The following is a 19,950-nucleotide window of genomic DNA, read 5'->3' on the forward strand; positions in this document are numbered from 1 at the left end:
CGAATGAATCCTGTTGAAATATATTTTCAAATACCACAGTATGCTTAAGAGGCAAGCAATTGTAATTAGATTAATTTTTTTTGTTTTTCCTAAGTGATGAAATTTGGAATTAGTGTAAACTACATCAGAATAGATCTGCTTGTGTGCTCATGATAAAATATCTGATCATAAAATTAAATGTTTAGAAGTGATCCTTATGTTTTTTTAAATTTCTAATTATTCAATCATTAAAATTATAATAACTATTATTATTACTTAACATGCAATTCATATTTATACATTTGTAATATATGCTCTATTCTTTAAAATATTTAAAAGCCCACAAAAATCCCCTTGTTTTCTTAATTCAAATTCTCCAGTGTAGCTTTTTGCAAAAATGAATAAATCCAAACCATGATCTCAAATTTACCCAGTTCTAGATTTGTTTTTAAAAGTATCATTGCATTTACATACATGCTTTTAATTTGAAATAATAATTATTCATCTATCATTGCATTACATATTTAAACAGGGAAGTCTCCCTTGAATTACAAATCAAAGACAACCTGGTTTAAATTGCAGCACCACAGCTAATTAGAGACAGACTATTAAATCAACATTATAAAGCTGCACGCAGTTTGCTAAACCCATCACTCAGTTATCTCAAGGTCACCCTCATGTCAGCAGTGGTTGTGATTGTACAAATTAGGCTGATTCTGTGACACGCAACTAAATCATTTGAACTCCAGTGTAAATCCTGTGACGTGGCCCTGCTGTCGTGCCATCCTAGGGCAGACATGAGATGCCCAACATAGGTGCCATCTGTCTCCATGTGGTGGTCCTCCTCCCTGGCGTGAGCAGTTCTGGATCTGGAGGAGAGGCGTCACAGCGGAGCAACAAGCCTCTCTCCTGTTCACTCAGATGGCAGGGGAGATGGCACATCCCACACCGGGGAACACAGTGTCACAGTCATGAGATCAACATGACCTCTGTGGCTCTGGCCCGTGAATGAAGGGACAGAAGTACGACGCTTCTGTTAAAGCGCCAGGAGCAGTATGTTTCTGAAATGACACTCTCAGTGGAACATACTCTCGCAGTAACCAAACAAATTAATTTGAGTTCAACTCCAGTATCTTTCCTAAACACACCATCCAGTGTGTACAGCTACTACTAGGCTGGAAATCAGAGGTTTCAAATGCATTTATTTCTTACCTGAATGAGCTTTTGTCAGTTTCATTTTATTTTTTCTTTTGTTGGGTCCGATATAATTTCCCTCTTTTTTTCAAGCCACCCTTTGTTTTATTGCACACTTTTTGAATCAGCTTGAATGAAACGTTGCCTAGCGCGTGTTGGGATGGGGCGAGTGAATGACATCACTGCTAACATGAATCAACTCAAGCCTTTGTCCATAACGCTCAGACATGCAATCCGTTGAAGATGGATGCCACCTCTACATCAAGAAGTCCTGAGCAGAAGAGAATATTTCATGTTTGAGACATTTGCAAACATTTATTAAAACTAAAACAGCAAACTGACCAATTCCTTTGTATAAAAGAATTGAACATAAGAATGAATTACTTACAGTGATTGTCTCGGTAATTTACTATGAAATTATAGGTCAAAAGTAGATGAGAGTTGATATGGTAAACAGATTAATCAATACATTTATAGGCAGAATTAAATTAGACCACTATTTTTCTTTATTTTGTTTAGGTTGTTTAGGTTTAACTGCTGTTTTCAACTCTCAAATGTTGTGTTTGTCTTCTTTTTAAATATAATGATTTTTCACTGTGATTGCTAGCACAGTTAACAATGCATTTTGAATTCATGCCTTTTTTATTGTCCCATCAAAAATTTTATATTTTTCTTTCGTTTCTAATCATTTCTGCGCAGATTCTAGTTGAAAAGCTTGAAAGACCAACATGAGCTGGAGCTTTCTAACTCGTCTCCTGGAAGAAATCCACAACCACTCCACCTTTGTTGGGAAAGTGTGGCTGACCGTGCTCATCATCTTCCGCATCGTGCTCACAGCAGTCGGAGGGGAGTCCATCTATTCGGATGAGCAGACCAAGTTCACCTGCAACACCAAACAACCAGGCTGTGACAACGTATGCTACGATGCTTTTGCTCCCCTCTCGCACGTGCGCTTCTGGGTCTTTCAGATCATCATGATCTCCACTCCCTCCATTATGTACATGGGTTATGCTATTCACAAGATTGCCCGAACTTCAGAGGTGGAGCGCAGGAAGCACCAGAGGCTCTGCAAAAAGCTGCCACCTCATTCCAGATGGAGGGGGAGCCCCCACCTGGAGGATGTGTTAGAGCAGGAGGAAGATGACGATGCAGAGCCAATGATCTATGAGGATACTCTGGAGGTGCAGGAGGTCAAACCTGAGCAAATCAGCAGCAGCAGCCGAAAAGATCAACCAAAACATGATGGCCGCAGAAGAATTATGCAAGAAGGACTAATGAGAATCTATGTTCTTCAGCTCATGTCACGAGCTATTTTTGAAATAGCTTTCCTTGCAGGACAGTATCTCCTCTATGGTTTTCGTGTTAATCCTTCATATGTATGCAGCAGGATTCCCTGTCCGCACAGCGTGGACTGTTTCATCTCTAGGCCCACTGAGAAAACAATCTTCCTCCTCATCATGTATGTGGTAAGCTGTCTTTGTCTAGTGTTAAATGTGTGTGAGATGCTTCACTTGGGAATCGGTACTTTTCGGGATACGCTTCGCATGAAGAGGAATCGGGGTCGACGGACGACCTACGGCTACCCCTTCTCTCGCAACATCCCTGCCTCCCCTCCAGGCTACAATCTAGTGATGAAGACAGACAAACCTGGCAGGATTCCCAACAGCCTCATCACCCACGAGCAGAACATGACTAACGTGGCCCAGGAGCAGCAGTGCACCAGCCCGGACGAGAACATCCCCTCCGATCTGGCAAGCCTACATCGGCACCTACGGGTTGCCCAGGAGCAGCTGGATATGGCCTTTCAGACATATCAGACCAAAACCACCCAGCAAATCTCCAGAACCAGTAGTCCTGTATCTGGGGGAACTATGGCAGAGCAAAACCGCGTCAACACAGTGCAGGAGAAACAAGGGGCAAGGCCAAAATCAGCCACAGAGAAGGCTGCGACTATTGTAAAAAACGGAAAGACCTCTGTCTGGATCTAGACATAAATACAAAATAAAGTATATTAATAGTAAAAAAAACATTTAAGACTCCAGGACTGCACTTGGACACTGGAGGATGTGTGAGTGAGTACGAGATGTGAGTTTGGACAACAACAACTGAGAATTTCAATCACACTGGCTGAAGGAGTACATTACACAGTATGCTTAGTTTTTGTGAAAAAAAAAATACACATTATGGAATTATCAAATCCAGACTCATGAATCTTCTCTGTTACTGTAGTGTGTCATTTCGTGCTTGCCATAGCTTTCAGACATGATTAACATATGCTTACTCTCTTTATCTTTAATTCCGGCTAAAATCTCAAAGTTTATTGTATATTATATAGTATATTATCTGATCTACCCTTGACTGCTGCTTAACTGGATTTATTTGAAGAAATTTAACATTGGAAGTGTGTGATTGTACCCTAGGCCCGAATTTGAAAATGCAGTACAATACACTGCATCAACGCACAATGTGTCATTCCTGAAGCGTGATGATTGTTGTTGGAAAAATGCATGATTGACATTTGGGGAGTTATGTTTGGATGAGTGTTACTGGAAGAAGATTAGAGGTGGAATATTTTGTCGAAAGATTTTTTTTTTTGATAAGGGTGATAGGACAGGGCTGCGTCACAGGAGGCTCGCCTGGTAAACATCTGCACAGTGTGACGGTCTTCGGTCGTTGCGTGCAAAGCCTTTATCTATTCCATGTTTTCCAAAGAGGTAAGTGAAGAGAAAGTCTGATTATTTAAAAAAACAAATACTGATTTCTTCCTTTCAATCCGAAGCAGATGATGCATGCTGTACAACTGGTAACCTACAGTACATTTAGGCTACGGTAGAGATCCCATCCTTCGCTATTCAGTTTGCTTACAGTTATGTTGTGTTTAGGCATGTCGTCTTGAAGATGATCAAATTAGTTCTTCTGTCACTGAATCAGAGTATGTTTCTAAAACTGGTTTTAAAGTAATATTTACCCCTGCCTTCACTGCTGTCATACTTCAAAGTGCCTACGATTTTTAAAGACTGTTCTGGTATTTCATTCATGAAGAAATAAACGTATTTGAAACCTCTGACGTCCTGCTTTGTCACATCTGTCTTGTCATGTGAATGAACACTATATGGGGTGTTAAGGGTAAAAGTTTAAATCAAAGTCAAATTAAGGTGTGGGGTCACAGCAAAAAAGAAAAACATTCAAGTTTGTGACAAAAAGGATCATATTAAAGCCAAAACAAAATATGTTGTAGCCCTTACAACAACAATGACAAATTGTAATAACTAAACCCTAACCCAAGATGTATATGATCTAATAAATCACACAGCATTTTAGCATCTTAAATATGGGGTTATACCATGAAAAGGAGAAATTTACCCTAATGCTGTGCCCACAAGATATTTATTTTAAGAAGATGTTGGTGTTTTAATCACTCAGATGGACACAGCCACCAGATTTGTACCATAGCATGGAGACATCTCAGTTGATTCAAGTTGTATTTTCACCTTGGAATGTCATACTATGAAATTCGTATTGCTCTTGCACAGAGACACAGGATTGTCATTGCATACTGAAGGACAACAGGCTCAGCCGATGGAAGGACTATGCAGGCTGTGTCACTGACTTTGTGCAACAACAATTACTGGGTCTGGGGAAGATGCATGGGTATAGTAGTATTGATGGCTTCTCCTGGAAAATTATTTGGCTGAATGTTAGTTGTGCACAGTGGGAATAATTCATGTATAATGGTTAGGTGTTAATATGGGGACACATGCTCAGTGGGGGAGTTTAACTAAGTAAATTTACTCAAAAACTGCAGGCTTGCTTAAGTAGGGTATTACTGCAAAGTCAATACATATATTTAATGTCCCTTATTAAGTGCCTTGAGGACTTTTTCTTGTAATGGAGTATTTAAACAGTGGGATTTAACTTTTACTTAAGTAAATTTACTGAAGTACTTGATTTGAATACTTCTTCCACCACTGAACATGACTAAAGATCATATCAGGTATCTACAGTGCATTGACCTGTTCATGGATGAATGAGCTGTTTCATTTTACTCATGTCTGTTTTAGGAAAAGCTGAATAACATTAAAGATGTCTGGAATGCACAACAAATCTGACATGTGTCCAACCAATATGTGCCCTTTGGAATCCTAAATGTGCTGTACTCTCACTCAGAGTTATGAGACACGGCGGACAGTGCCAAGCTATTTGATTAAGAGGAGCTGCTGGATATGTGCAAAGGGCAATGTGTGTTTAGCAGTACCTTGTGATAAATATATATTTGATCTCCTACTTTACTTTAAAGTATGTCTCTCTATGCTAAGATGTCATGTCCCTTGTCCTCCATTAACAGAACGGATGCTTTTCCAAGCTTTGGAGAAGGACACAAGGTCAATTGCACTAACTGTGTTTCAAAAACAAATCTAGATTACATTTTTAGTGGCCCTTTCCTTAAATTTTGTTAGAAACAGACTTTTCAATATTTTAATAAGGTACATATGTTGTTCAGTAACTACAGGTGGGTCTGCATTTTTATTGTTTCTACCTTTTCTTCTGTATTTCATAAGGGTTAATGAGCACTGCATGGTTTGTAGGGCATTTAAGTGCATCATATGTTGCCTTGTCAGGGTTTCACCATTATGATTAACAGGAAGTAGTTATTCTTATGGTTTCCCATTTATTTCTCTGAAAGTTCTTCATTCTATATTCTTATTTCTTTATGTTGCTTCATTATAGGAGGGTTGCAAAGTCTTGAACTTACTTTCTCTAACAAGTGATGTTTTCTGTCTGTCTTGTCACTAGTCTGATGACTATATAGATATACTGGATATACTAAAGAGCAAAATATACAACTAATGAATAGGCCTACCACAGAATAGAATGTTTTCACTCAAAATTAATAAACTCTTAAAAGCTCTAAATGTAACCTAATGTTATTTTTCTTGTCTTTACTATGCAGATATGTGCACAACAAAACAAATAAATAAAGATTATAACTTTCAGGACTTAAGGGGCTCGATAGAAAGGTGCAGCAATTAAAGCAAATATTAAAATAAAACACAGTTTTATCAGGGTGGGTGTTTTCGGGTCTGATTGTTTAATGTATGTTTAAAGACATTTAAATTTGTGGGAAAAAAATTGGTTGAAAAAAAAAAAATACCAGAAATGTCGCAACCCCCCTGCAGTACCTCCGCGGACCCCCTAGGGGTCTCGGACCCCCAGTTGAAGGCCTCTTCCCTTGACCCTTAACCTAACCTTAACTATCCCAACTAAATGCCCAACTCTGACCTAAACCTTATTCTGACCTAACCCAAAAAACAAGTCTTAACCCCCAAATAGTCCATTAACGGTCAGAAAGTGAGGACCGGCTCAGATGTCCCCAAACGGTTGCAATTTCAACCTGGTCCTCACGCAGGTACACACACACTGCGTCACACACTCTCTCACGCACACGCGCGCACTTAGGTTCCAATGTTATCGCGTGGTGCATTGTGGGATTTCAAAATGGAGCCCTTCTTGCCTCAGTCGAACGCCATGTCCGGTGTTATGTAGCCGTCTGTTGGTGCCTGGGACGCGGACGGGCTGTTGCATCGTGTGACCCACCCCCCCCCAGCAGACAGTGGACAACATGGCGGTGTGGTGCTTCGCCAGCAGAGCGCTCACATCCAGCGGACGTCTCGGTGTTTACGCCAGAAAACACACCGGTCGGTATCTGTGCGTCACGTCTGTCCCCGGTGCCTCCTCCGCTCCACTAGGGACCCGAGTCCCGCGGTGTGAGGACACCCGGGACACGACACCTGTCCCGGGTCCGTTCGTGTGTCACCAGCTGTCTCACAGGAGCCTGCTGAAGATCCAGGGCCCGGACACGAGCCCCTTCCTCCAGGGGATCATCACCAACGACATGGGGCTGCTGGAGGAGCCGGGACCCGGAGCCATGTACTCGCACATGCTGAACGTCCAGGGGAGGACACTGTATGACGTCATGTTGTACAGGTACTGTGGGAGACATCGGGCTGTGTAAACCTCTCAGGGTGTGTGTGTGTGTGTGTGTCCTCGCTTGTCTGTGTAATGCACTTGTTGGCAGTGGTCGCCTACTGGCACCGTGTCCTGTTTAGAGAGCTGCTGCTGCTGAGTGTCCCTTGTCTCCCTGTCCAAGCCACATTCAACTGGGCACTTTCAAAACAAGAGACAGTTCACTCTTCACTGTCAAATATAGATTTATTATTTATTCTTAACCGTCTGGAAAACAGTGTCCTCTCACATGACCCCCATGTCTTTCAACCCAGCACCTAAAATACCCTCTCTTTTCACATAAGGTCGTCAAAGCTTTTTAACCACTCAAATTTAATCAGGTAATCGGGACAACTGATCAAAGGTTGGGGAAATTCCCAACCTTTGATGTGGATTTCGACATTCACGTTCAAGAGGTCAATACATGTTTTGTGATGACCTTTAACCTTTGACCACATAATCAGATAGTCTATATGAATGTTTTTATGAAATTTGAATTAAATTCCTCCCAAAGGCATAATTAATTATTTTTGAATTGGTGTTACTGACTTAATGCTTTAAAAGTATTTTATTTTGCTTTACGAGAACACCTTTCCTAATCACTCTTTTCCAGAGGGATGTTTGTGTAAACATGTGTGATATGACAAACAAGAGCTCTGAGGTAGCATGTTCACCAGCACCCACTAACATCTAAAAACTTGAAATCAAACTACTAGGATTTTTTCTTAGTGGTGGATTATCTTTTTTAAGATGTACTCAACTCTGCTGTTTTACCTTTCAGTCTGAAAGAAGCTGATCCTGGACACGGCATTTTCCTGGAGTGTGATGCTACTGTCAAGGACTCGATCTTAAGACACTTGAAGGTGTACAAGATTCGGAGAAAGGTCAACATTAGCCCCTGTCCAGAACTCTCTGTTTGGGCGGTGCTCCCCCAGCAAAACATCTCTGGCCAGGAGGCCAGTCAACCTGAGCTGTCCTCCCCTGAAAAGACTCTGGTATGGGAGGCTGATCCTCGAACTCAGGAAATGGGCTGGAGGTTGGTGTTGGACAGTAAAATTAACCCTTGGGATATCATTGCATCATGTCAGAAAGGTGACACAGAGGATTATCACAGACATCGTTATGCAATAGGTAAGACTGGTTTATAATTGAGTACATACACTTTGTATTGGAGAACAAATGTGGTGAGAAATGTGGCTTTGTGTCAACACGTGATATTGAAATTTTGTTTGTCTCCTCTGCTGTCATTGTTGTCCAGGACTTCCAGAGGGAGTGAAGGACCTCCCTCCAGGGGTGGCACTGCCACTAGAATCAAATCTCGTCTACATGCAGGGCATCAGTTTTAGCAAAGGCTGCTACATCGGCCAGGAGCTCACAGCCAGAACCCATCACACGGGGGTGGTTAGGAAACGCCTGATGCCGGTGCGCTTGTCAGCTCCACTGCAGGACCTGGAGGAAGGAGCTGCAGTGCAAACGCAGTCAGGCAAGCCAGCTGGGAAGCACCGGGCAGGGATAGGAGAGCTGGGTCTGAGCCTAATCCGCACGGCTCATGCAAACGAGGTGTTGACACTCAAATGTTCTGATGACAACACAGTGACACTTAAGGTCTCTGTGCCAGACTGGTGGCCTAAAGATGTGGAAATTAACTGAAGGCTTTGACACACATCACATGTGACAGATGACTTGCAGACAGAACTCTGAAGTACAGTATGTACATTGCTTTACAGATGTCTGGCACTAACGTATATATTTGTGAGATTTGTTTTCCCTTTGCAATAAAATCAGATTTTTATGGAGATTTCTCCCTAAATTTGAAGTATTAATTAGATCTTGTTAAAAGATTTGTTCTAGTTTCATACAACAGTGTGTACCAACTGTCATATGGTATAAGTGGTCTTTTAAATCTCAAGATAAAAGACTCAATCAACGTGTGTATTTTTTAAATTTATTTATCTATTTATCTTTCAGTGCAAAAAAATCTATTTCAAACATTCACAGGCAACATTTGAGATTGCAATACATCTCAAACCAAACAAACAAACGCCTATCATCTTTTATACTCCAAACAAATTGGCACTTCAAGCTCTTTCCAGGTGACTATCCACTGTAGGGACCACACAGAACATCCTATTCCTGATAAAGGAGATGCTGCCCTCTTGTGGATTGAATGGTGTCCCGAATTTGCTGTAGCATGGTTTCTGGCTGCAGAGCCAGTGTTGAATGATCGAGCCGCTTAAAGTCCTCATTGCAGAGTAGACATTCAAGTACGTGAGCCACTCTCTGTAGGTCGAAGGCAGCATGGTAAGGTCCGAGTGTGGTAAGCGTCTCCGAGAGATGCCGTGGGTAATCGGGGGAATCCCCCGAGGAGCAAGCGTTCAGGAAGGCCATTCGGTTGTCAGAAATTATTTTCAGGAACGATGCGAATTCAGCAAAATTAATACCAGAGCAGGCCTTCATGATGACCTGAATTGAAACACAACAATTACCTTACTTGTTGTTTACATACAGGGCAGCAGAATGTTACCAGACAACACACACACAGATCAATCTTATCTGAAAAAAGTATGTGTACCTGACAGTGCTGATGCCAGGAATCCATCGTGTTTCTCCACTCGTTTATCTCTTTTTGAACGGATGAAAGTTCATTCTGAAGGAACTGCCACATGATGTCAACGTTGCAGCCATTCAACCAGTTGTGATTAATAGAGATGGTATCTTCCTGTAAAAAAAATCCACAATCAAACTGCTGATGCTAATAAAACACTTTTGCACATTGGAAATAATCCCAGTGTTTCTCTTTTTTCTTATTACTTTTGCTGTCGTTTTATGGTTCTAATTTACCTCTACAGTTCTTACCAAATTGTAAACTTGATGATGCCAGCCACTGGGCACAAAGATGATTTCACCAGCCTCTTGAATAATCTCAAGAGGTTGACAGGCTTTTTCGCGGTGTGGGAAAAGGCCTCGGTCTTGAAGTTCCGACGATGTGACGTCGTAAGGGAGGTTGCCGTGAGAGTCTCGTAAAAACTCCTCCTGACCCGGGGGATAAAGGAGCCATTTCTTCCTCCCACAGATGTTTGCTGACCAACTGTAGGAGCGGAACACATCGGCGTGGAACGGTGTCCTACAATAAAACATTTAAAAGTTAATCTGGTTATCTTAAAATCAAATGGAGCTATGATCTCAGGCTCTGCTAATGTAATGTTCAATATTTCATACCATGAACCTTTAGGCCCCATGTAAACAAAGCGGTAGTCATCCACCTCGAGTGTATCCCAGTATTCATTGAGCCAGTCGGAAGAAAAAAAGACTGGTGTGGTGTAAACACTGTGTTCTGCAAAGTCTCTGAGGGAAAACCACAGCGGTCAGTTACACATATTGCATCCAACTTTCACAAAAACAAAAATGAGACTCAAGTATCAAGTGAATTAAATGTACACCTTGACATGTGCCAGTCTTTAAGATAGAGACATCCTTTAGGTGACGAGTGGCCATTTTGGATATACTCTTTCCAGTAGTGTATAAATTCTTTGAAAGGCATTACTTGTTTGGGGTTTGCATTGTACTCCTTTGCATTACAGTTTGCAACAGGCACAGGAGTCTCGTCTGAAAGAGAGGAGAGAGATGCATTAGATGACATGCATATCAGCAGCAGCATGATGACACATGATAGTTAATGCACTGGGAAGAGGATTAAATACCAAACTCTTGCAGCAGTTTCTGGAAATGAGGCTTCCCTTCCTCTGTCACCCACTGTTTTCTACACTTCCAGTCCTCTGTAAACCTCCTGGAAAACATGCACGGGTGATTGGGTAGCAGGTATTTCTTGAAAAACCTGGAATAGCTCAGCTCCTTGTCGATGTAGTCCACGAAGTGTGAGGACCAGAACTGCTCGTACGCCTGCCGGGGCATCTTGACCAGGCTGCTGCAGTTGCGGTACGCCTCCCGGTCCATGATGGTAAACAACAGCTGGGCTAGCCTGTTAGCTAGGTTAGCTGTCACCGTCCGGAAAGATAAAAAAGCCTTTCTAGCTACGTCTTTTCTCCTATTTGCTGTTAAATCGATTTCATAATAAGGTAAGAAAACCTACATAATGTCAAAGGGGGTTATTTTTATATTGTTCACAACAGGTCGCGTCATTTGACTCCATCTCAAAGACGACAGGTTCCTGGACGTCGCACACACACTGACGCCGTTTATAGTTTATCACGATTACCTATTAATATGCGGCTGCAGTTACCTGAACGGTTCATATTATATAAGCTTGTTGGCTAGCTTCACAAAGCTAACAATATGTGTTTTCCCGTAAGTAGCCCGTCGCTGTTGTAGCCCGTTTTAGCAGCAGCATGTTTCAAGTCGGACAGTAAACACTGACGTACTCATGTGCGACAAGGTTGTGGGGAAAAAAATGTTGCAGCTAATCCATTACCTTTATTACATAGGTATTCATATAACGATGCACGCTGTATTTGCTAAGTTGTTAGCAATAAATAGCTATCGATGTATTTTTCCTTTAAAACAGCAGCATTTTCAAGTCGGACAGTAAACACCGACGTACTCGTGTGTGACCCAACTTCCGTTATAAACATCACCGTCCGCAGTGTGAAGACCAGAAGGGGGGAGATAATGGCGAGTAATCTGGTTTTGTACGGTTGTTACCCACTTATAGGAAGTGACATTAGCTAAAAAGGCTTTTAATACACTTGTCATAAGGTTAGTTGGGTGGAAACCGGAAGCTGCCTGTGTCTTAATCTGACGAATGTATGTCCCCTCTCACTTACAACCTTGTCTTTATGATGTCATAAGAGGCTGAAGCAGTGCCTTTGAATGGTACTGGTGTCGTATTGAACCTGATCCCTTTCTCTTCCAGGTGTAATCGCTGGCCTCTCTCCCAAAATGAGCTGGGACACTCCCATCCACAGCTGGCCGGGCTCCTACTACATCAACAGCGAGAAGAGATGGGAAAATGGCACCCTGTCCATCACCAGAACCACAGTCCGCTTTGTCTCCAGTCAGACCAAGCAGAGCCTCGTCAGCTTCCGCCTCTCCCGCATCGTGGAGATCAAGATGGAGTCGTCCAGCTTCATCTACAGCACCCTCACAGTGCTGGAGGAGGGCCACGTGAAGCACTGGTTTGGTTCCCTGAAGCCCAACAGGGTGGTGGTTTTTAATGTGATGGAACATTTCTGGAGAGAACTCCTCCTGCAGCCGAGCTCAGGGGCCCGTGGGGCCGAGTCTCAGCCCTCTAAGGGCAGAGAGCTGATCGGCCTGGTGGCCGGGGCCCAGAGGAGACTGGAGGACACTGGCCGAGTCCTCAGCCACCAGGGAGAGCAGTTTGATAACATGATGCAGGGACTGGAGAAGATCGACTCGGACCTGGGCGTGGCTGACAAGTATGTATCTCTATATTCGCTTGAATTTAATACATCTTATATTTTAAGTCTTTCTGTGTTGCTATACACATTTGCATTTTTCATTTAGCTGACGCTTTTATCCAAAGCGACTTACAATAAGTGCAGTCAACCCCGAAGGAACAAACCCAGAACAACAAGAATTAAGAAAGTACAATTTCTTCAAAAATAAAGCTAAACTACTAAGTGCTGTAAGTAAATGCCATTAAGTGCTACTAGCGGCGGAAGATGTGTAAACTTTCTGATGTCAGGATGTATATGAGGAGCCCATCCCACCTTGGTAAACGATCAAATCCTCACAAATGTTCTTGTCCGTCTTCTCTGTTGCAGACTCCTGTTAGAGCTAGAGTCTCCCCCCTGGTGGCCTTTTGCTAAACTCCCCTGGAAGACTCAGCAGGAAGCCAAGGCTGAGGACGCAGCGAGAGCCGCCACATCTGCTGCTGCTTCAGCCAGCAGGGAGTCTGGTAGAAATAAGGTGATCTCAAGCATCCCAGCTGTCGTGTCCAAAGGTGGAGACTCGGACTTGAAACCAGGCTGCTTGTTGGTGCTGGTGTCGGCGTTGGAGGTGCGAGACACAAACTGCCAGCTCATCCATCGCTTTGAACGAAATGAAGTCGATGAAATCAGGGTGACGAGCCCTTACGAGATCTCAGTGAGACAGCGGTTCATCGGGAAGCCAGATATATGCTACAGGTTCCTGTCTGCCAAGATGCTTGAAGCCTTGTCGGTGCTCGAGATTCAGTACAAGAAGAAGATTGATTTCACAAGCGAATTCACTGCTTTCCAGGCAACTCCACTTTCATCTCCATGTGGCAGAGAAGGGACAAGCTATAGTGACGGTAAGGAGGAGAAATAATTCAGTCATTTCCATGTCTAGAATAAGTTTGACCACTGAGTGGCAGTAAAGCTCTACATGTCCACCTCTGGATGTTTTTGAGAGTGGGGCCTTGGTTCAAGACTTCATCCACATGAATTTCAAACAAGGTCATCTCTGTATCTTCTTGACAGAAATGTGTTTTGATGAATGACTTCACCATGATTGCCTCAGTTGCTGTGTTTTGAGTTTACAGTCTGGTTTCCTCATAAACAACATATGTACTCTGCACTCTTTCACCATCTCCACCCATGGAGTCAGGTTTGTTGCAGATGTGCCAAGACACAGAGCTCCCACTGGAGGTCCCGGCAGGGGAGCTGTCCCAGCTGCAGGTGCATGTCCTCCATTCATCTGTCAGTCAGGCTGAGGCCCAAGAGCTCAAGCAGGTGAGGTCCAGTTGGACAAGTCTTATATTGCCTGTGTGACTCAATGACTTTCACTGCTGTTGCATTTATATTTGTAATATTTGCATATTTAAGGTACAGAATACAAAAGCCATGTCTGTGCGTACAGGCAACTGATTGTCTTGGCAGCCGTTAGAGTAACATGTACTTTGATCGCTCCATTCCAAACCACCATTCATCATAATGACTTAAATTTTTTATCCTGTGTGTTTAAAATGTTATTTGGTGAGACCACAGACCAAAGTCCATCCTGGGCTTAAGAGAGGAAAAGAGACATGGTCAGTCATTGCTCAGACTGAGCAGCGTCTTTCCATTCAGAAGCTCCCCACACTGAGAACTGTTACAGACACGGTCTGTGGTGGCAAGAGCTACACAGTGACGCAAATTCAGACCTATGATTCAGACAATGTTTGTGTGTGTGTGTGCGTGTCACACACTATTACAGGTTGCTTAGAATAAGTAATGGGAAACCTTCAGCAGGCTACTCGCATTGAATTTAGATGAGTGAATGAACGATAACAGTCTACACTAGCTACATTTGTTAAGGTTCTGCTACTTTTTACCAAATTATAAGATTCTTACTTGATATCAGCGAAGACCAAATAATTTAAACACCCACAGAAGCAACTAAACAGTGAAACATTGCTAGAAATATGGGAAATGTCCCATAGAACTATAGTCTGGCTAATACAAATTTAAAAGTACATCATTTGATATTTGTGGACAATGAGCCCTCAGAGAACAGGCAGGACCTATTGCAGTGGAAAATCGACATTTAAAACGGCTAAAATCAGTTGATAACAACCATACAAAAAAAATTATGTTTGCCTAACTTAAATTGCAAATCCCTCTACGAAGAGTAATAGCAGTGACAGGTTGAAGTAAACCATTCTGATTATGATTGACATAGAGATGTTTAGTTATTTGGGGCCTGAGAAATACTGGGGATTTAACCCACCTTCGTTCAAGCAATTCAGTCGTGATTCATTTCAAACAAGGCACGGTTGACACCTTTTACCTCATATTTAGTTAATTATTATACATAATGACAACGCACAGCGGTTTACTGGAGTTTTTGCCCCTATAATCATTTTTCAGATAGATTTATCGTAGCACTAACAGCACTTGGTTTGTTCATACAACTTGACTTGTCTTTGGCATATTGTCTGCAGCTGATAATGGTTCAGACATGAAAGACTGCTGCCATATTTGAGTTAATGCTACGCTTCTGTACACTACACACACACACACACACACACACACACACATACACACACACACACACACACACACACACACACACACACACACACAAACACACACACACACACACCCTACTCTTCATGTCAAGATTAGAATCTGCAGTAGGGAAACTTGTACAGAGGGTCACTTGGTTTAATGTCTTGCCCTAAGTGCTTTTGCAAATATTCCACTTTATATTTGCATTGTTATTGTTTGAGGTTGGAAATTCCAACTTGTTGAAGGCACAAACTGGTTCATTCATAACTGATAAGCATTTCTGTCTTTTTCTTGTACTGAATCTTCAAACACAGACCTGAAGTCACCCCACTAATGCTAATGACACATGGAATTTGAGCTCATATGTTTTTTTCTATTAGTTGTAGCCTAAATGTTTAATTTTGGACCTTTCTACATGACTTACAGTCCTCTAGCCTTTGTTTAAGCAGCAGCTAAAAATACTCATTTTCGGGGTTTTCCCTTGACACACAAAAACTCACGGTGTGATTCAGTTACTCTCCCAGTCGATATTGTAAAGTCACAGTCCTGAGGGAGTGTATACAGTTGTTCCTTGGTGTGTATTCACATACTGTCTGTTTTTCTAACTGCTGTCTGGACCAGTTTCTGTGCTCTGTTGCAGTGTCCGCATATAACGGACACGAGCTGACATAATGTCAGTGGGTGTGCGAGTGGGTGTGTGAGAGCATATGTAGCATAACATAATATTAGTTTAGAAACTATGGTGGTGGGGTTTGGAGTGAGTGTTTATTAGGTTTTGCTTGGCACATCGCAGTGGATTTAAGTTGTTCCATCAACCCTAACATACATAGTTGCTTGACCATTGAGATGAAGTTGCAATTTTCTTTAAACCAACTGAAAGCAGAAAACAAGCAGTATTGTATGATATCTATGGTCCAGGCAGACAAGCCAAGACCTCTGTGAATGTATTCTCTAGATTCATATACTGCATAATACAAAATATTATTCTACTGAATCAAGATTAGTGTAGAGTTTTGTATATAAGTGTGACAGGAAGCTGCAGGATATTGTCTTCAAAGCCAAAGGGAGAAGAAAGAACCTTGAATTCAATCAAAATCTCACTCGCACCGAATACTCTTTCTCTGTCATCAACACACTCAGTCTCTAACCCACTGACCCCGTCTTCACACCTCTGCACACATGGTCCACATGTCCCTGCCCGCAACTGCTCACCAATTTTATTATTAAATCCACTTTATTTGTGTCCTGCTCCTTAGTTGCTCACTGGGGGCTGTTGTGCAATAGCGTTAACAAATGATGCGTGTCTCTAAAAGTGGGAACTTATTTGTTTGTGTGTGTGTGTGTGTAACTGCGCAGATGCTGATGCAGCTGAAAACCCTTGCCCTGGAGGCAGAGACGGAGCTGGAACGGCAGGATGAAGCTCTGGACGTCCTCAGCAGCTCCACAGACCGAGCCACCATGCACATAGATAAGCACACTTGCCGTATGAAGAGACTGCTGTAGCTCTGAAAGCCCAGCTGATGCACGTGCTCACGACGTCCCTCCTGAGAAATGCACTGTAAGCTTCCTCATTGTCCTCGTGGGATTGGTACATTTAGAGAACAGAACAGAACAGCAGCAGGGACACGAATATGCTCTATAATAGCTCATTATATCCTTGTTGCATTTTGATCGTACGATTACAGGATGCAGTAGTGTTCGCCTAGAACTTAACAGTAATCAACCAAATCCCTGAAGTTTGCAACATAATTGTGACTTTAAAACACATGTAAGCATCTCTTTATTTTTATTTTGTTTTACTTTAAGTGAAAGTAAGTTATTTATAGGCTTCGTGGGCTTGTACATTTGTACATTTCTATCTGTGGTCTGCCTTTTTAAATGTGTGTCCTGCAGTACTTAACAGCTGTGGAGCTCTTGGTTTATTTTCCCTGGAGAGGAAGATGTGCTCTGAAGTTGACCAGTAGTTGTTGGAGTTTCATGATAAGTGGCATTTGCTAACCCGAAGAAGAAGAAGTACAATGTTCAGTAATTGGTAATTGTGTTTATGGCCTGGTTCGGTGTATTGAACCCTATTGGCAATGTTCAGGGTGGGCAGCCAGTGAGAGATCGTGACAGGACAAGCCTGAATCCTCAGTGCCTGTCATGCTCCCCCAGTGGAGCTGGCAAGTGAACACAAATAAAGCAGATGACTGTGTGTGAATCAGACACACAACACTTTACACCCTCCCCAGACCCAGTGGGAGTAATCAATGACAGCAAATACAGGAAAGGACTAAACTGACATTGGAAAGCAAAGAAGAAAATGTATTGTCTCTGCACGAAGGAATTCAAAAGAAATTGCATGTTTATGTAACTATAAGAAAAACATAAGAGAGACGGAAACATGATGAAATAGGATTTTTTATTAAATAAAAATGACAAATAATAATTGAATAGATAAAGTTTGCTCTCATCATCAGAGGAGTTTCTGCTTTCTATAGCTATCCTAACTTTTTGAAAGATGCATTTCTGTCTCGAGTTGTCTTTCAGGTCCAGAATCCCTGTGACTTAATGTTGCATGTTACTGCTTTGTTCTGCATTAAGTGGAAATGTCTCTTCATTATCAACAAGACTGTAAATGTGTAAGTAGCTTCTGGGATTCGTGGAAGCAGAACAGAAACACTCCCTCTCTCAGTTTTTATAATATTATACGTGAAATTAAATACACATATCAATGCTAAGGTCCATATCTACTGTATATGCTTTGCTTAGAGGGCTGATAATATTATAATTCCTTATTATCTGTAAAGAACTGACATATTTGTAATTCTGTAATTTTATTGTGGTCTGTTATCACTGTGAACTTGTAATTCGCTCTTAGTTTAATTGAAGTATCTGTACCATGTTTGAAATATGGTATGGATGCTGATTATGCCAAATTAATCTTGACACTAACATAACTAAATCATTGACTAGAAGGGAAAAAAAGTACACCTGCATCTTTTTTATTACAAATAAAATACTAAAGGAAGCAGCACAATAGACACTGTAAGTCTTTGGAATTCATTCATTTTATCAGTTAAGAAGTTGTCACCATTCAAAGTCTGTAATAACAAACATTTTAAAATAAAATAAAGTCTCAAATGATTATACTTGAGATCATTAGTTTGTTTGTTCAGATTTTTGGTACCTGTTGCATTGCTCAAGGGCCGGTTTTAGTGTCTTTGAGCTCATTATTTTGGTCGACTCTGCAGCAAAAATGTGATAAACCAACTGTGTGCTACCTTCATAGCACCAAAAGGAAAACAGACAAAAGTTAGCTTGTGGACACATTGGACCCTCGGGAGTTTGCGGCAACCAAATTACAGCAAAAGTTAAAAATCCAAATAAATTGTGGCTCAAAATGAACATTCTAGACTGAAAAATTAACAGAAGCATTGTAGAAACATCTTTTACTATTTTTCTCCATAATACACACAAATTATACTGAAACAAATATTTTGAGTTGTATTAATGGGTCAAAAGTAAAGTAAAATGTTAGCGACATCATCATCCTTCATGTCGGCAGTGGATCAGAATTGATTTGGCAAGCGGTTGAGCAACCAATTATGAATCAGGAAGACGCGTTGCACAAATGGGATTGAAAGAGGGCCGACAGCCTCACTCAACAGTCTGCTTCCCCAGTTAGCATGAACCTATCACTTGTGTTAAACAGCCAGCCATGAAGGACGGGAGACAGAAAGCACAAACACACGATATGTCTCTGACGTTATGAAGGGTTTTTCAACATTTCACTCTGGGCTGTTTATTTCTGATGATTTGAGGGATGAATAGTCAGATTGTGGAAGTCCCAAACTCCAGAAGCACACCACATGGTTATGTGAATTCCAACCCTTAAAAAAGGAGTGTGGCGCACACACTGGCGTGGTTTCGAGGCCGCCTTGCAATACAAGGAAGTGGTGGCGGTCTTGTCTGACCACAGATGCATGAGATCCGGCTTTGCCTTCCTAACGGATGGTATGGAGACACCAGGGATTTCGCTGGCCTTGACTTCCAAGTCTGTTTACTCGATAGCTCTGCGGCAAGCGCTCTCATTCGAGGAGCGTGTCTCCATTGATGGCCAATCTATCAACTCTTCCTGGGAAAAAAGCAGCCCAAGATTGTGGGCTGTGAGGGCACATGAAGGTCGCGCTGCAATCCAAAATATGGAGCTGCGTGATTTGCAGTACAAATAGGCCGGAGTTGTCATCCCCAGGAAACACAATTGTCAAATTATAGCATTTTGCTAAATGTTCTGTCTGTTATTGGGTAATTATCTTTCCAAGTATAGTGTGTTTACTGTTTGTCATTTATTCCAATTTAAACATTTATATGTGATAGTTAATGTGAAGCATCTGAGTACATAAAGAAAAAAGCACTTCCACTCCTCTATTAGACTGTCTGAGTCTAATGGCCTGAGTTTTGACTCATGTGCTGGCCGGTCTCTTAGTAGCGCAGGTGTTGCTGTGTTTCCTTTTGCTGAGGGAGTTTCTGGTTTCAGGAAATAAGGCCTGTTGGTTAATGTTAGAACTGGGAGAAAACGTTCTTGGAAGGGAAGGCGCTTGACTCCAACCAGGGGGGGTGCATGTCGTCTCCAGCAGAAAGCGATATGAGACTCAACGTCAACATCGTCTTCTTCTGTCTGGCAATCAACGTGGTAGCAGTTTCTCTTCTTCTGTCACAGTGAGTGATGGACATTACAGATGTTCCCTGTAAATTTCCAGCGTTTGACTTTATTTCTTTGTGAACACAAAGTCTTTGCACGAACTCTGTTTGGATTCAGAGATTTGTGAGTTTTATCAAACCATGAATTTGTTCTGCACGGCTG

At 42.0% G+C, this 19,950-nt stretch overlaps 4 protein-coding genes across 5 annotated transcripts; 3 read left to right on the forward strand and 1 right to left on the reverse strand.

Moving 5' to 3' along the window:
* Nucleotides 1–1,901: 1,901 nt before the first annotated feature.
* gjc2 (gap junction protein gamma 2) lies at nt 1,902–3,161 on the forward strand. Its single transcript, XM_061084387.1, has one exon. It carries the CDS (start codon nt 1,902–1,904, stop codon nt 3,159–3,161), a length of 1,260 nt encoding a protein of 419 aa, XP_060940370.1.
* Nucleotides 3,162–6,680: 3,519 nt separating this feature from the next.
* iba57 (iron-sulfur cluster assembly factor IBA57) lies at nt 6,681–9,959 on the forward strand. The gene is made up of 3 exons (XM_061084389.1): nt 6,681–7,158; nt 7,958–8,307; nt 8,435–9,959. The coding sequence occupies exons 1-3, from the start codon at nt 6,794–6,796 to the stop codon at nt 8,824–8,826; spliced, it is 1,107 nt and encodes a 368-aa protein (XP_060940372.1). The 5' UTR covers nt 6,681–6,793; the 3' UTR covers nt 8,827–9,959.
* jmjd4 (jumonji domain containing 4) lies at nt 9,108–11,516 on the reverse strand. Its single transcript, XM_061084386.1, has 6 exons — nt 10,878–11,516; nt 10,617–10,782; nt 10,396–10,521; nt 10,033–10,300; nt 9,749–9,895; nt 9,108–9,639 (listed from the first exon to the last, which is right to left on the reverse strand). Exons 1-6 carry the CDS (start codon nt 11,128–11,130, stop codon nt 9,304–9,306), a joined length of 1,296 nt encoding a protein of 431 aa, XP_060940369.1. The 5' UTR covers nt 11,131–11,516; the 3' UTR covers nt 9,108–9,303.
* Nucleotides 11,517–11,749: 233 nt separating this feature from the next.
* On the forward strand, nt 11,750–18,123 carry snap47 (synaptosome associated protein 47). Of its 2 annotated transcripts, none has more exons than XM_061084336.1 (5): nt 11,750–11,805; nt 12,047–12,569; nt 12,918–13,426; nt 13,723–13,847; nt 16,461–18,123. In XM_061084336.1, the coding sequence occupies exons 2-5, from the start codon at nt 12,073–12,075 to the stop codon at nt 16,605–16,607; spliced, it is 1,278 nt and encodes a 425-aa protein (XP_060940319.1). In that variant the 5' UTR covers nt 11,750–11,805; nt 12,047–12,072; the 3' UTR covers nt 16,608–18,123. The 2 variants fall into 2 exon arrangements, with proteins under 2 accessions (XP_060940319.1, XP_060940320.1); XM_061084337.1 differs by having other exon boundaries at nt 11,769–11,937.
* Nucleotides 18,124–19,950: the final 1,827 nt, after the last annotated feature.

The sequence above is a fragment of the Limanda limanda genome, chromosome 13 (genome assembly GCF_963576545.1).
Source record: "Limanda limanda chromosome 13, fLimLim1.1, whole genome shotgun sequence".
Classification (NCBI taxonomy): domain Eukaryota; kingdom Metazoa; phylum Chordata; class Actinopteri; order Pleuronectiformes; family Pleuronectidae; genus Limanda; species Limanda limanda.